At 50.3% G+C, this 16,265-nt stretch overlaps 1 protein-coding gene across 1 annotated transcript in view; it reads right to left on the bottom strand.

Moving 5' to 3' along the window:
* CA6 (carbonic anhydrase 6) overlaps window positions 1-15,308 on the bottom strand; it is a 93,151-nt gene extending 77,843 nt beyond the window's left edge. The window contains exon 1 of the mRNA XM_085609732.1: window positions 15,153-15,308. Coding sequence (XP_085465858.1) covers window positions 15,153-15,258 — 106 coding nt within the window. The 5' untranslated portion in view covers window positions 15,259-15,308. The remainder of the gene's footprint in view (window positions 1-15,152) is intronic.
* Between the last annotated feature and the right edge of the window lie 957 nt (window positions 15,309-16,265).

Genomic DNA, 16,265 nt, shown 5'->3' with positions numbered 1-16,265 from the left:
AATGCTTTACACACTACCTCTGGGATAAGCCTGTCTGCTCGTGCCAAGCTACCAAGGGGGTGAGCAGGTGTTGTCTAAGGGTGGAACTCCCTTACCCTGACTAGAAGCAAGGGTCCCTACTTGGACAAAGGTGCAAACCATTGCCAAACAAGATACCCTCATTTTAACACATATACATTATCATTTGAGTGCTGTATACTTTTATCAGTAAAACTGTATATCTGTGCAAATGTAATGGTCATTTCACTCGAAGATGCGTTGACTATGCCACTCCACACTGTGCCACTGTAATCTATTCTGCACCACTCCACTCTATGCCACTTCACTCTAAGCCTCTCTACTTTACACCACTCTACTCTGTGCCAATACACTCTACCCCACACTGCTCTACTGCACTCTTCACAACTGCACTCTACGCAACTCCAATCTATACTCTACCCTGAAACACTCTATGCCAATCCACTCTATGCCACCCTAATCTACTTTTAACACTACGCCACTCTACTTTGCACCACTCCACTCTACCCTGAAACAATTTATTCTACAGTGCCACTGCACTCAGCACCACTGCACTCTGCGCCACTCCACTTCATTCCACTCTGAACCCCTGCACTCTACGCCAATGTACTTTACACCAGTTTACTCAAAAGAAATGAACTCTACACCACTGTACTCTAACCCAATCTACTCTGCACCACTGCTCTCTACGCCACTATACTCTACTCTGCAACACTTTACACCACTGCACTATACGCCATTGTACTCTACTTCACGACACTTTACGCCATTCTATTCTACTCTGCACCACTGAACTCTACACCTCTGCTCTCTGCGACACTTTACTCTGCACCACTGAACTCTGTTCCAATGCACTCTACAGCACTATACTATATGCCACTGCACTCTATGACCATCTACTCTGCAACACTGCACTCTATGCCACTGCTGTGTACACCACCGCACTCTAGTCTTCACCACTCTACTCTACGCCACTATACACCAATGCACTCTACGCCACTACACTCTGCATCACTAAATTCTGCAGCACTACACTCTACACCACTGCACCCTACCCTGCACCAGCCCAAACTATGCCACCTCACTCTGCAACACTGCACGCTCCACCACTGAACTCTATGCTACTCTTCTCTGCACAACAGCACTCAATGCCACTGCACTCTACCCTGCATCACTCTGCACCACTCTTATGCGCTTTACGCCAATGTACTAAATGCCACTATACTCTACTCCACTGTACTCTGCATTGCTCCATTCTATGGCACTACATTCTAAGCCAGTACACCCTAAGCCACTCTAATCTACTCTGCACCACAGCACTCTATGCCACTGCACTTTATGCCACTGCATTCTAAGTCACTGTACAATCTACTCTACAACACTACACTCTAGGCCAGTCCATTCCACTCAGCACTATTCCACTCTACGCCACTCCATCCCAGTACAATCTATACTATGCCACTCTATTCTACGCCACTGCAATCTAAGCCACTGCACTCAAAGCTAATGCACTCTACACGGCTTTACTCAAAACCAATACACCCTATGCCACTGAACTCTACACCAATCTCCTCTGCACCACTGCACTGTATGCCACTACACCCTACTCTGCAACACTCTACTCTATGCCACTGCATTCTATGCCACTCTACTCTACAACATTTCACTGTACGTCACTTTACTCTGCACCATTTTGCGCCACTGCACTCTACACCAATGCACTCTGTGCCACTCTACTCCACTGCACCCTGCAACACTCTACGCTGCAACACTGCACTCCTCTCTGCTACCAACCTTTATGCCACTCTACTCTGCACCACTCTACTCTGTGCCACAGCACTCTATTCCACGGCACTATGTTCAACACCACTCTACTCTGCACCACTCTACTCTACGCCACTGCACTCTATGACACTCTACTCTGCAAGACTGCACTCTCTCTGCCACTCTACTCTGCACTGCTGCACTCTACACCACTACCTGCTACGCCACTGCTCGCTACGCCACTTTACAACATTGCGCTGTACATCACTGCACTCTACGCCACTCTAGTCTACTCTGCACCACTGTACTATATGCCACTGCTCTCTGCATCACTGTACTCTATGCCAATGCACTCTATGGTGCTGCACTCTATTCCACTGCACTCTATGGGCCCGATTCACAGAACTAACTTAAGACAAAATCCTAAACTTACTACCATTTTGGTATTCACAGAAGGTACTTACTCATTTTGGTATTCACAGAAGGCACTTCCTCATTTCGGTATTCACAGAAGTTAGGAGTCCTAACTTTAGGACTCCTAAATGCCTTCTGTGAATACCAAAAGTCTTAAAGTCAGGATTTTTCTCAGTTTAGGAGTAGTAAAGTTAGGACTCCTAACTTTAGGACTCAGGGTCACCACCAGCACCGACGACGACACCCTTAGCACCGCCGAACACCTGCAAATCCAGATCCACACTGATCCCAACACCCCCTCAGAGGAACTCTCATCTACAGACCCCCCCGGACTCCAGCCTCAGTTCAGCAACTCTATCACCAACTTCGTCAGCACGCACGCCCTTGCCTCCATAGACTACATCCTCCTCGGAGACCTGAACTTCCACCTCGAGAACAACAATGACACCAACTCCACCACCCTGATTGACAACCTCGACAACCTCGGTCTCAGACAGCTCGTCACAACTCCCGCCCACTCCACCGGCCACACGCTTGACCCCATCTTCTCCGCAAGTTCCCACATCACCTTCAGCCACACCACCGACCTCCACTGGACCGACCATCGCTGCATCCACTTCACCTTCCGGAAACCCACAAAGCACCACCGCACTCAACAGATCCCCTGCTGCAGCTGGAGCAAAATCACCGAAGACCAGCTAAACACCACCCTCGTCTAAAGCCCACCCGCTAAACTCACCGACGCGGACACCGCCGCCCGCAACCTCAGGCGCTGGATCGACGACGGCGCCAACACTCTCGCCCCGATCAAGAAACCCTCCAACAGACGCACTAACAAGAAAGTCAGCTGGTTCACCATGGATCTCCAGGCCTCCAAGCAAACCTGCCGAAAACTAAAGGAAAAAATGGCACCGCGAACAGACACCGGACAGCTACGCAGCCCATAAGAACGCCATCCGCAGGCACCATCGCCTCATCAGATCCGCCAAAAGGGCATACTTCAAGGACCATCTCGACAGCAATGCACACAACAGCAAAGAGCTCTTCAACATTGTGAAGGAACTCTCCAACCCTAGCTCCAACAACAACGACATGCCACCATCGCAAGACCTGTGCGATTCCCTTGCCACCTTCCATCGCAAGATCGCAGACATCCACGACAGCTTCAACAACCTGACCGCCTCGACAGCCACCGGCACTTCAGACCCCACGGCCACCACCCATATCAACCCCCTGCTCACCGGGACCAACATAAACGACGACGACACCATCAAAATCATGAACACCATCCACTCCGGCTCTCCATCAGACCCATGCCCGCACCACATCTTCAACAAAGCTAGCACCACCATCGCACCCCATCTCCGCAAGGCCATCAACATTTCCTTCGAGACCGCGACCTTCCCGGAGAGCTAGAAGCATGCCGAGATCAATGCCTTACTCAAGAAACCCAAGGCGGATCAGAGGGACGTCAAGAACTTCCGGCCCATCTCACTGCTCCCGTTACCGGTGAAGGTCATCGAGAAAACCGTCAACAGACAGCTGACCCGCTACCTCGAGGAGAACAACATCCTGGACCTTTCCGCAGCAAGCACAGTACCGAAACTGCCCTCATCGCCGCCACCGATGACATCAGGGCCCTGCTGGCCAACAGCAAAACTGTGGCCCTCATCCTCCTGGACCTATCAGCCGCCTTCAAGGCTGTCTGCCACCACACCCTACACACACGCCTTCACAACGCAGGGATCCGAGACAAGGCTCTGGAATGGACCACCTCCTTCCTCTCCGGCAGAACCCAGAGCGTCCGCCTTCCCACTTTCCGTTCCAAAGCATCCGACATCATCTGCGGCATACCCCAAGGATCATTCCTCAGCCCAACATTGTTCAACATCTACATTGCACCGCTCGCCCACGATGCCCGACTGCACGACCTCAACATCATCTCTTACGCCGACGACACCCAGCTGATCTTCTCCCTCACCAAGGACCCCCTCACCGCCAAAACCAACCTCCACGAAGGAATGAAAGCCGTCGCCGAATGGATGAAGAACAGCCGTCTAAAGCTGATCTCGGACAAAACGGAGGTCCTCATCCTCGGCCCCACCCCCTCAGCCTGGGACGACTCCTGGTGGCCGACCGCACTGGGAGCAGCACCAACACCTACCGACCACGCACGCAACCTGGGGTTTATCCTCGACTCAACACTCTCCAAGCAAGTCAACGCCGTCTCATCATCCTGCTTCAACACCCTCCGCATGCACCGCAAGATCTACAGGTGGATCCCCACCGAAACAAGAAGAACGGTCACCCAGGCCCTCGTCAGCAGCAGTCTGGACTACGGAAACGCCCTCTACGTAGAAGCCTCGGCCAAACTCCTGAAACGACTACAATGCATACAGAACGCCTCTGCACGCCTGATCCTCGACACCCCTCGCCATAGCCACATCACACCCCATCAGAGAGACCTGCACTGGCTTCCCGTCAGCAAGAGGATCACCTTCAAGCTCTTCACCCACGCTCACAAGGCACTCCACAACACTGGACCAGCATACCTCAGACGACTCACCTTCTACACCCCGAACCGCCAGCTCTGCTCCGTCGACCTCGCCCTCGCCACCTCCCCCCGCATCCGATGAGCAACCACCAACTGCAGATCATTCTCCCACCTCACCACAAAGGCCTGAAACACCCTCCCCATCATCCTACGACAGACCCAGGACCTACTAACCTTCAGGAGGCTATTCAAGACCTGGCTATTCGAGCAGTAGCAGCACCCCTCCCCCCCAGTGCCTTGAGACCATCATGGGTGAGTAGCGCGCTCTACAAATTTCTTGATTGATTGATTGATCTGTACAGAGGGGAGAGGGTTTACAACTGACACACAATGAGAAGGGAGAGAGTTGCGATTAGGGGCACAGGGTGGGTAGGCGTCTGTACGCAATGTGAGGTGGGGGCCTGAGATCATCCAAGAGAGTAGTTTCTGGGGCATAGAATGGTGATGGAGGGTGTAAAGAATTTAAGAGTGAAACGTACAGATGGCACAGAAAGAGGAGTGGCATATGAGGAGGGTAGCGATTAGGGAACAGAATGTAAGGGGTGATTGGGTGGGTGGGTTGTAGCTATCTGCTTAGTCCACAGGTAGGCAGGTCATTTACAGAGACCCAACGGATTCTGGGTGCTGCTAGTTTTTCTTTACCTAAATTCAAGGCAATTCCAAGAATTGGACGAGGATGGCTCACTCACATAATGTGACATGCTTCATCATTTGCCACCTCATCCCACCTTGGTGAGATATTACTACCAGGGCGGACTCAACCTCAGAATGGGGCTTTTCTGAGGGAGTTCTTAGAAATGTATATTCTTTAAGGACAAAGATTTAGGTCCAGTTCATAAATTAAAAAAACCTTAGGATAAACCACTAGAATATCCTTTAAGGGGGTGTGGCCAAGATGGCGGATGGCGTTTTTTTGTATCTCTCCGCTCCCCGGCGCAGGCCCTGGCCCCATGGTGCAGCGTTACATGGAGCCACAAATTCCGAGCGGAGCTCCCGGCCAGGGGTGAGCATACCCAGGGCTGAGCAGACGGCAAGGAGATTAGGCGACACAGAGGCTGCCGTGCCTCAATCGAGGCGCTGCCCGGAGGCTGATCTTGGCGAGCCCCAGCGGCAGAGATCCTGAGAGGTGGTCATTCTCCCTGAGGATCCAGGTACTGCCCCTCTGGGTGGAAGAGACTGATTCTGCTGGGTTCCCCCACCAGGGCGGCCCTTCTGCCTGAGCCTCAGGAGTGTGGCGTGGCCTGAACTCTGAGCCCAGTGCGTGGGTGTCTGAGGGCAGGGGTAAGGGGCCCTCTCCGCCTCGCTCTCCCTTAGGGACTCTGCTGGGTGATCACCTGGGGCCCCTGTCAAAACAGTGCAGAGGTAGCAGCAGGCTGCGTGTGGGGACAGTCATGTTGCCGCCTGAGCTGAGGTTGAAGCGCATCGCTGCTGCAGCAGGGTAGTGGGCAGACCTACGGTGGGCCCTGTTGAGCACCGGCAGTGAGGTCCCACAAAGGATCCGAAGACCCTGCACTTGGGGGTTCGAGCCTGTGACTGGTTAGCAAGACACCCTCAGAGGTACTCCAGAAGCCATACACTACCGGGGGCTTGACTCCTCAGATCCCATTGAGTTTTGTCGACATCGCACACAGACAAGAGCGTCTATGTTCCCTCAGGCCACCTCCGATGTGCGCACTGTAGCTCGCTTGACTGCAGATAACTGCGACCTAGTCACGACGTGCCTGGCATTTCTTAATAACCCCGCTAGAGGTTGCAAGGGTCCCCTGAAACCACAGCCTGGGTACAGGACTGTACATCCATGATCTGGCACGAGGATAGCACTGGCTGGCACTTCTTTACTTGTGCGTCCCAGCAACCGTAAGCACCCGGCCGAGGTGCACTGAGAGAATTGCTTTTAGAGGCTGTTCTGTCCTGGGGGTTCGCTGAGCCACGAAGTAACCCTTCGATCTGAACCTGCGGCTGGCCCACGGCCTTCCCTTTGCAGAATGAGCGGAAAAAGACCGCAACCTCAAAGACATGTTGTTAAAACCAGCCGTAGGATCCAGGGGAGACGCACCTGCACAAACACCGGAGGGGCCCCCCTTCCACGGACATATGGATGAGTCGATCATCCGCCCCTAACTGGAGTCACTGCTTTCCTCCCTATGAGAGGATCTTCATTCCTTCAAAAAAGAAATAACGCAGAAGTTGAAAAAGACAAGGCGAGACCTGGATGGGCTGAGCGAGAGGGTCACCATGCTTGAAGACCATGAAACGAGCAGGGATGAGGAGCTGGAACAACTCCAACAAGAGATCTTACGCCTCAGAGATCAGAACCTGGATCTGCAAGCACACACACAGAAGATTTGGAGAATAGGTCCCGCCGGAATAACATTCGGATCCGTGGCGTTCCCTCTGGTTCTGAGGGATCGGATATTGTCACTTATGTGCAGGACCTCTTTCGAACCATTCTGAAAGCGGGCCCCGAGCTCAAGATCCGACTGGACAGAACACATAGAGTGGGTCCCAAGCGCTCGCCTAAAGCACCTCCACAGGATTTTCTCACTTGCATCCACGATAACCCCTTAAAGGAGCGTATCCTCCAAGAAGCCAGAATTAAATACCCGCTACAATACCAAGGCTCCCACCTGGTGCTCTACCAGGACTTGGCAGCGTCCACCCTCCAGAAATGGAAAGACTTCCGCCCCATCAATTCGCACCTTCGCGTCGCTGGAGTGTGTTATTCGTGCTGGGCACCCCTTACGTATAATTTGTAAACACACAGGGAAATTGCACCAAACCAGGTCCCTGGAGGAGGCACGTCCCATACTGGATCTGAGGGACGACTTCTCCGCAATCACCCAAGACGACGGGGAAGGAACGGATGGGCTGACCAATCGAATTTGGGGGGGCCCTGGCACTTTCCCCGCGGGCTCCCGACCGGACCCAGATACAATAGCCAGAATGAAACAGGCGGTCATCGACACCTTGGCCAGAGCTTCTGTGAGACCAGTATCACATAACGAATGGGGCCCTCTCCTGACCTCCCGAGCCCGTTTATCTGTTTGAAACTTTTCCTCCTCTTCTCAGCTCCACTTCGACTTGGCACTGGAGCGGCTGGAGGCTGGGGCACACCCATGACCCATTAGTAACTCCATGGACACACCAGAAATGGACCCTTACTATTTTTGCACCCGTTCTCAGTTTTTGTTGTTTTTGTCTTTTGGGTTTTTGGGTTCTTTTACATTTTCTTGGGTGGACCGACCTAGTAACTGCTGCTGTGAGCCCATGGCATATGAACTCTCTGGCACAGTCGGCCTGGTTAACAATTCACTCATAGCCTTCCGCCTACACATAAAAACCCTGGGCGTAGCAATCCCCAAAAGTGCCTAATGTCAGACCGACTAAACATTCTCACTTTAAATGCCAAAGGCCTTAATCACCCCCTGAAGAGTAGCTCTATTCTGTCTTATCTAGAACACTCTGGGGTACACATATGCCTCTTACACGAGACCCATCTCCTTCCCCAGGATGAAAACAGGTTCAGTTCCAAACGCTTCCCACGCCAACTCTTTTTCTCCCTTACGAATAAACCAGCGGGATAGCTATTCTAATCTTCCGACACTTCAAAGGCTGGGTGAAAGCTAAAACGGACGAAATACGAGGCAAGCTCTTGACGTGTCCCTTACAAGTAGGCTCAGACACCATTACACTAGCCTCTATACACTCACCCAAAGAAGGGCAAGAGGCTTTTTGAAACAAGCTGTGTCAGAGATTTTGGGTTCCTCTGACCGCCTAGTGTTAATGGAAGGAGACTTAAACCATGTCTTTTACAGTCATGGACTGATCTGCACAAAGACAGGGGCAGACGGGCGCCCTCTTTAAAGAGGGTCAGTCTTGACTTAGCAACAGGGGGCTTACTCACCTTTGGAGGACCACACACCCGCGGTCCTGAGACTACATATACTACTCATACGCTAGGAAAACATATGCTAGGCTAGACTATTTTTTGGGTAGTCGTGACCTGATACCCCAGATACATGAGGTCATTATCGAACCTCGATCCTTGGTCGGACCAGGCGGTGGTTGTGATCCAATTAGATATTCCCAGGCATTGCCCAATCCCCAAAACCTGGCGCATGCGAGACAGCCTCCTGCACCGTCCCGGGAGCGAAGACCAAATCACCAGATCTATCAAAGAATATTTAGACACTAACGACACCCAAGACATAGATGTCTCTATTCTGTGGGCTGCATTGAAGGCCGTAGTCAGGGGTGAGTGAGCCATCTCCGCGGCTGAAAACAAGGAACGCAGGGACAAAAGGGATATCATTTTTAAACAAGTTGAGGAACTTGAGCGCATACATAAACGCACCGAAGCCCCCGGGTGTGGAGGCAGTTGGAAGCAGCTATAATCCAACTAGCCGGAATCGATACAGATAGGGCAGAATACGCAGCTGTCCGCTTAAAACACCAATTTTATGTCGGGGTGACCGAGCGGGCTGCCTCCTCGCCAACAGGCTGAGGATCCAGCGGCAAGAATAGCGGGTCCAGGAGGTCCTAGACTCTGGAAATCAGGTGCAGACCGAAGATTCCCACATAGCTGAAGCATTTCGTAACTATTATCAAACACTTTACACGGCACAGAGACTCTGGTCGGTGGACATCTCGTCATACCTCCAGGCATCACAAACCTGTTCCCTCACCGCGCAGCAAAGGGAAGACCTTGACAGCCTCATCATAACTGAGGAAGTCATTGCATGTATTGCCCGACTAAAGCCATCTCAGTCCCCTGGGGCAGATGGCTTTCCAGCCATTTTTTATAAAACGTTATGCCTGACCCTGGTTCCCCTTCTTACCCGCCTCTTCAATTCCCTCGGGTCCTTCGACCACCCTCCCCCTTCTATGAAAATGGCCTCTACTGCTGTGATACTCAAACCAGGCAAGGACAGGACCCATTGCTCTTCATACAGGCCAATCTCCCTTCTAAATATAGATTTTAAAATATTCTCTGGTATTCTAGCGGCTCGCCTTAATCCCCTACTTCCAGGTCTTATCGACCCAGACCAAGCTGAGTTTGTTCCACAACGCCAATGTGGGGATAACACCCGCAGGTTCCTCCACCTCATCGATAAGGCCCAGGGATACGGCCCAGAACGTATGATGCTATCGGTCGACACGGAAAAAGCGCTTGGCAGGGTTGACTGGCCTTACCTCATGGCCACTAGACAGGGCAGCCCGCTATCGCTGCTGCTCTTTGCCCTATATATGGAGCCAATGGCCCACAGAATTCGATCCCACCCCATAATGTAAGGCATCAAGTTTGGTGTTGACTCCCACACGATTATTCTGTATGCAGAGGATGTCCTAGCGACGCTCGAAGATCCAGTTTCATCCCTTCCGGCTTTCCTCGACGAACTCGCCACCTTTGGCCAAGACACAGGGTTTAAAATAAATATCCACAAATCACAAGCACAAATTTAACTATGTCACAAAGGTCATTGACTACTCTCCAGCAAAACTTCTCTCTCAGTGGGCTACGTCATCCATTAAATATCTGAGACTCCAGCTAGCTCCTACGACGTCCGAAACTATGACTCTAAATTATCGTGTATTGACCCAGCAAATACGCTCTGATTTGCGTCACTGGTGACAACACTCTCTCTCCTGGCTTGGGAGGACGGCCGCTGTCAAGTTGGCAATCTTACCTAGGATTTTATACCTCTTGCAAGTACTACCACTGGACCCACCGCCGGGCTCCATCCGATCATTTCAGGACGAGATAAATCACTTTATATGGGCGGATAAACATCCCGTCTTCATAGAGACCTCACATACAGAGTACCATCGGAGGGCGGCTTGGGGGCCCTGGATGTTCTCCGCTACTACCAAGCTACACAGATCAAAATCTTTGTCGAATGGTCACATGCCAAGTCTGGGAAACACTGGCTCTTCATGGAAAAAGCGCTTGCAGGTCAGCCCCTAAGGGAGATTCCCTTCTTCCCTAAAAGCGCTCGCCCCCACCCCCCCTAACTTATAACTTTACTCCATTACCACACCTGCAATGATGGCTTGGAACAAGGTATTAACTTGAAGGCACCTCACCTCATTTCCCTCCCCATTGACACCTATTGTAGGCGATCCTGATTTCATCCCAGCTCTTTCAGACCCTGTGTTCCATTTTTGGACCCAGGCAGGTTGTACATCGGTGGGGCATCTGTCTGACACCACAGGCCCTATCCCGTTTGACACTTTCCAGCATGATCATGATCTCCCCGAAGGTGAGCACTGGCACTACACCCAAATACGTCATTGGGTGTTACACCCCTCGATCCGACCAGGGGATCAACGTCACCTCACACCGTATGAACGTTAGCTCCTTTCCAGCACATCGGACACACGCCTTATCACCCATCTATACAAATTCTTGACTCCTGAACACCCAGCTGTGATATCCTCGGGTCAACGGCAGTGGGAGGAGGAGATTGTCAGGGAACTATCTTTGAAAGAATGGGATGATATCCGCTACTGCGTCCGACATACAGCCCGTAATACTCCAAGTGTCGAGATAGCCGCGAAAATTACTACGTACTGGTATCTCACCCCCAGCAGGCTACAAAAAAACAGGCCGACTACTTCGCCGGACTGCTAGCGCCAATGAGGTTCGACAGGCACGCTACTCCACATATTATGGGAATGCCCGGAATTAACCATGTACTGGGAGCAGGTCCTTAAGGAAACAGGTGCAAAGGATTGACTTACACACTAATCGTGACATGGAATTTTAAAAGTAGGGGCTACCAGGCAGAAGGCCACGGCACCAGACGGCTGTTCGAAGGGGCATGTTAGGAGACAAGTGGGTTCTCTATCTTGACAAAGTAAGTCTTGCACTATGTGAAATGAGGAGGGTCATAGCACGCAGACCTTCAAGAAGCAGTAGACAGGGTACATTATTATCTGTGGAAATCGCTCCTATTACAATAGAGGACATGGGTGTTGATTTATGTGTCTCTAATTTTATCTAACTGCTTGTTCTTTCCTATATAACTAGCACAACAGGTGGAGCCTGAATACTTTGCCGACCATTCTTGTACTAACCACATCAGGGCAATATGACCGGTAACCATTTTCAAGTACTTTCCATAGAGATGGTAGCTCTCTAATCTCTGGTTTATATATTTATTGGTGACTCAAGAGTGTGACTACGGATGAGACCCAACCCCGAACAGACCATGTAGCACTTAGCTAAATAGTTCTAGGTATTTAAGTGTGTCTGATTTCTTAATTTGATCAATGTATTATCACATGAAACACACTCGGCTGATTGTATATTTCACCTCAGCTTATATATAGTCTACTCACCCAATCATGGGTCTGTGATTTTTTGTCATATATTGCTACATATTTTATATTGTTATTCATTAAAGCGGCTGACTTTTTGGTCATATACTGTGCTAAGTTAAGTCAACTTTGACTCTTTGTTGATCTTTTACATGAACAACATTTTTTGCTGCTTTTGTGTTTATCTTGGGTCATCACTTACTATGACACCAGTTAAGAGGTAGGTCCTCTCTACATCTAAGCTTACCCAGCACTTACTATTTGTAGTGTAGGGGGCATAGACACAGACCTGATGAATGCTGTAGACCCACAGCTGAATAGAGGCAGAAACATGTTGGCATAAATACTGTACAGTGACGCATACAAGCCATTATACCTTAGTATGCCTCCTGTATTTACCCTTTGGTAATCGTTTTAACTAACCAGGGATACCACCAAATTAAAGGATACTTTAGTGGTTTATCCTAAGGTTTTTTAAATTTATGAACTGGACCTAAATCACTGTCCTTAAAGAATAGAAATGTCTAAGAACTCCCTCAGAAAAGCCCCATTCTGAGGTTGAGTCTGCCCTGGTAGTAAAATCTCACCAGGGTGGGTTGAGGTGGCAAATGATGAAGCATGTCACCTTACGTGAGTGAGCCATCCTCGTCCAATTCTTGGAATTGCCTTGAATTTAGGTAAAGAACAACTAGCAGCACACAGAGAACCAGTTGGCCCCCTGTCAATGACCTGCCTACCTGTGGATAGTAGTTTACTGAGGGTATCACGACAATTTTTGTGTTTGTTTGAGCTAATAAGGGCAGGCGTGAGCCCCATAACGCCCTTCCTTCTCTCCCTCATGTGATATTATGGGTGGGTTGCAGAACAGGGCAATGGGAGAGACTAGATTGCTAGCACAGGAGTGGGGACTCCACGCATAGAATGACATGGGGAGGGTTCGGGCACAAAATGGGGGGTGTTAAAAAAGGAGCTAAAAATATTTGTGAAACAGAATGAAGAGGGAGGGAGGAAAGTTGTGGTTCAAGAATTAGGGAAGTGGCTGAATTGAGGGCTCAGAACAAAGAAGGCGGGATCAGACAAAGAACGAGGAAAAGGGGATTAGACCCAGGCAGCAGAAACAAAGTCCGTAGTGAGGTGAGGGGAGTTGTAAGGTGTGTTTGGTTAGGAAAGGGTTACTTCAAAACATCGGGGTCAATCGATGCACTGGTAAATCATTATTAGATATCCATCTGTGCCTTACAACTACAGTGTATTCTGGAGCCCGAACTACAGATCCAATGCACCTCAATCGTGATATGCAGCAATCCCGCCTTTTCTAGTAATGCGACAAAAAATATCTCAACCAATGCACCTCGATCCAGACATGATTATCCACTTCACTACCAGTACCGACAATGCAGGAGTCTGTCAATGGAGCTCAACACTTAACTACAGAACCCCAACCATAGCACCAGATATCACACATAGCTTTACCAGCCCAACACAACACAACACAGCAGAGCACAGAAACCACTGTTCACACGTACCAAGGCACCTCAGAGCACAGCACACTTCAACATTCGACAGCACACACATGAAAACAGAACACAAACTCCACAGGACACCATAACATACTGCAGCACCGCACAGCAGAATATGGAACACCACAGGACACACTGCTATACCACAGCACCTCACAAGAGAGCACGTCATAGCACAGCACAACATGCAGGAGGGCACATATCACCAAAGCGCAATAACCAGTGGTCGAAGTGCATTAAAAAAAGCAGGGGAACGCTATGGTGGGTGCGGGGCGGGTCAGTGAGTGTGGGGCGTGGTCAAAGGCGTGGCTAAAAACACCAGAATATTCTGCTATTTTTTTCAGTCTTTCCCCTTCAGATAACAACATAAAAATAAAGCACAGTTTAAATGAAAATAAAATACAAATTATGTTAATCAGTGGGCTATCATACGTTATGAAACCTCTACTGGTTAATGCACTGCACCAGAGACCCACAGAATTGAATCCTGATTGATGCAGTGGAGAATAGTGACTTGTGTATGTTTAGTGCTACGAGGTACCAGTGTGTGACAGAAAGCATTGTGAGCATGTAAGTCATTGTTTTAAACTTGCATTACACACAGTATAAGATAGTTTGCTACAAAATGGGCAAAAAGGTTTAAGATAAAATGTGTTTCCAAATTATAGATTTTTGCAGATTGTACTAGTGCAATTTGTTTATAAATGTCTTTTAAAAGCAAACACTTTACAGCTTTGCTGGTAGCTCTTTTACAATACCCCACAAAAAGAGTAAGTGTGTGTCATCAGGATGTAACATTGTGTTACTGTCTGTATTTTAAAAGCACACACTTCACAGCTTAGCCGGTAGCTCCCTTACCATACCTGTTAACAAGAATAACCCTGCATCATCAGGGAGGGTCAAGTGATTCCATCAATTAATGGCAATACCATCTTCCAAGCGGCCTTTACATCTGCAGATGACCAGCTGCGCGCGTTTGCATGCATTCCAGGCAGCAGCACCCAGGCAAGACTTGGTAAGCTACCAGCCCCCTCCCTCGGTGTTACAGGACAGGAGACCCCCCCTGCCCTGCACTTCAGCTGAAGCATTTCAGCTCTCGGAATTACCCGTCCGATCCCGCTCACTTCGGCCGCTCGCTGCAAGACATACCACAGCACCCCCGGGGTTACGGTTCTTGACTATCTCGGGGAGTCCCCGATACCCAGACGGAAGCTAGGTTGCTTGTTACTAGTCTAGGGTGTACTAGACGTTTCTACCGGTCATGACCCTCCAGCCGAGATGTGAGTACTACGAGAATCCTTTAAGAGCCTTGCACTCCAGAAGTTGTTGTTATGCCGAATTTAAAGATAGCCGAATCGTGTATCGTATTCTTGGCAATGCCCTCACTTTCTTTAATGTTTACTCTGCACTGCATTGTGCCATTAAACCCCTCTTTTTATCAGCTCTCTTTTTTCCCTTTGCTTTCTCGATCTTTTCCCTGTAGTTTGCACCCCTTCTCCCATGTTCCCTTTTCCTTCAACTTTTAGTTCTCACCCCCACACCTCCCCCATCCGTCCCTTTACCTTGGTAGGTCCATTCCACGGTATGCCCGTCGCCTGGCGGTACCAGCTGTACTAGGTGCAGCAGCAGTAACAGGGCCTGAAGTTGCAGGTGTCTTGTTGACGCCATGATGCTCTGCCAACCCTTCTCCAAATAACAAGGGGAAACAAACTATCTGTGCAATAAGGCTTTCGCAACCCGCCGAGCCGGCCAATGAGGACGAAGCCCCTCTCTTGCTCCCCTCGGCCGGCCCTCTCCCCCGCCTCTCGCCCTCTGTCAGCACCAGGCCTCGAGTGACCCGTTTAACGGTAGGCCCAGAGGCTTGCGGCCTATTGATCTGATGAGAGTCCCCCTCTCCCGCCTCCAGGGGCCCTCTCTTGCCTCACTCCCGCGGACCTTTAAAGAACTGACCCTTGGACTGAGTGCGCCTGGGGAGCCTAGTCTATTGACCAGCCCAGAGAGTGCCCCTGCGGTGGTTAAATCATCGACCTTGTTGAAAATTGCGAGAGGAGCATTGGGCCTGCACTCTAAACTCAGCCAGGACAGCATGAGACATCTAGGCCCAAATCCACTATGGACGCAGGCTGACTGTTTACGTCATGCCCCGGGGCGGGCCATGCGTCCCTCCACTTAAAAAGACCAATCTCGCCCTGGCCCGCTTCTGCTACCACCTTTCACCCCGTTTCCCAGGCCTGCGAAGGATAAAGACCCAACCGGCTGCCTTTAAACCCACTAGTCTCAGAACCATCTCCACTTCCAGCTTCACGTTAGAATGTTGCTTTCTGTGAGGTCAGCGTCTTGTAGAAAGTGCAGCGTCCTGATTGGTCAACCGTGTCTCTCAAAGATGTGTCATTCTCTGGATGCCATATGGGTAACTGTTGTGCCCTGGTATTGGCTGGAACAAGATTCCAGTTCTTGATTGCTATATAGTGGGGGCACTGAGACAGCAGTGCCTTTATAACTCCAGCTGGTCCTTCACTGAGACTGTGCAGTGGGGGTCACTGCTATACCCAGGGCACAAGTCCTAAAAAAAAAAGTGGAGGGACTCTCCAAGTTAGGTGGTGTCACAGGAAGTGACATCACAACAGGAAGTGACATCACGGCAGGAAGTGACATCACATGTGCAGCAGATCTAT

Source organism: Triturus cristatus, chromosome 1_2 (genome assembly GCF_964204655.1).
Source record: "Triturus cristatus chromosome 1_2, aTriCri1.1, whole genome shotgun sequence".
Classification (NCBI taxonomy): domain Eukaryota; kingdom Metazoa; phylum Chordata; class Amphibia; order Caudata; family Salamandridae; genus Triturus; species Triturus cristatus.
Note: the sequence above shows the minus strand (reverse complement) of the source record. Positions and strands in the feature narration are given on the sequence as shown.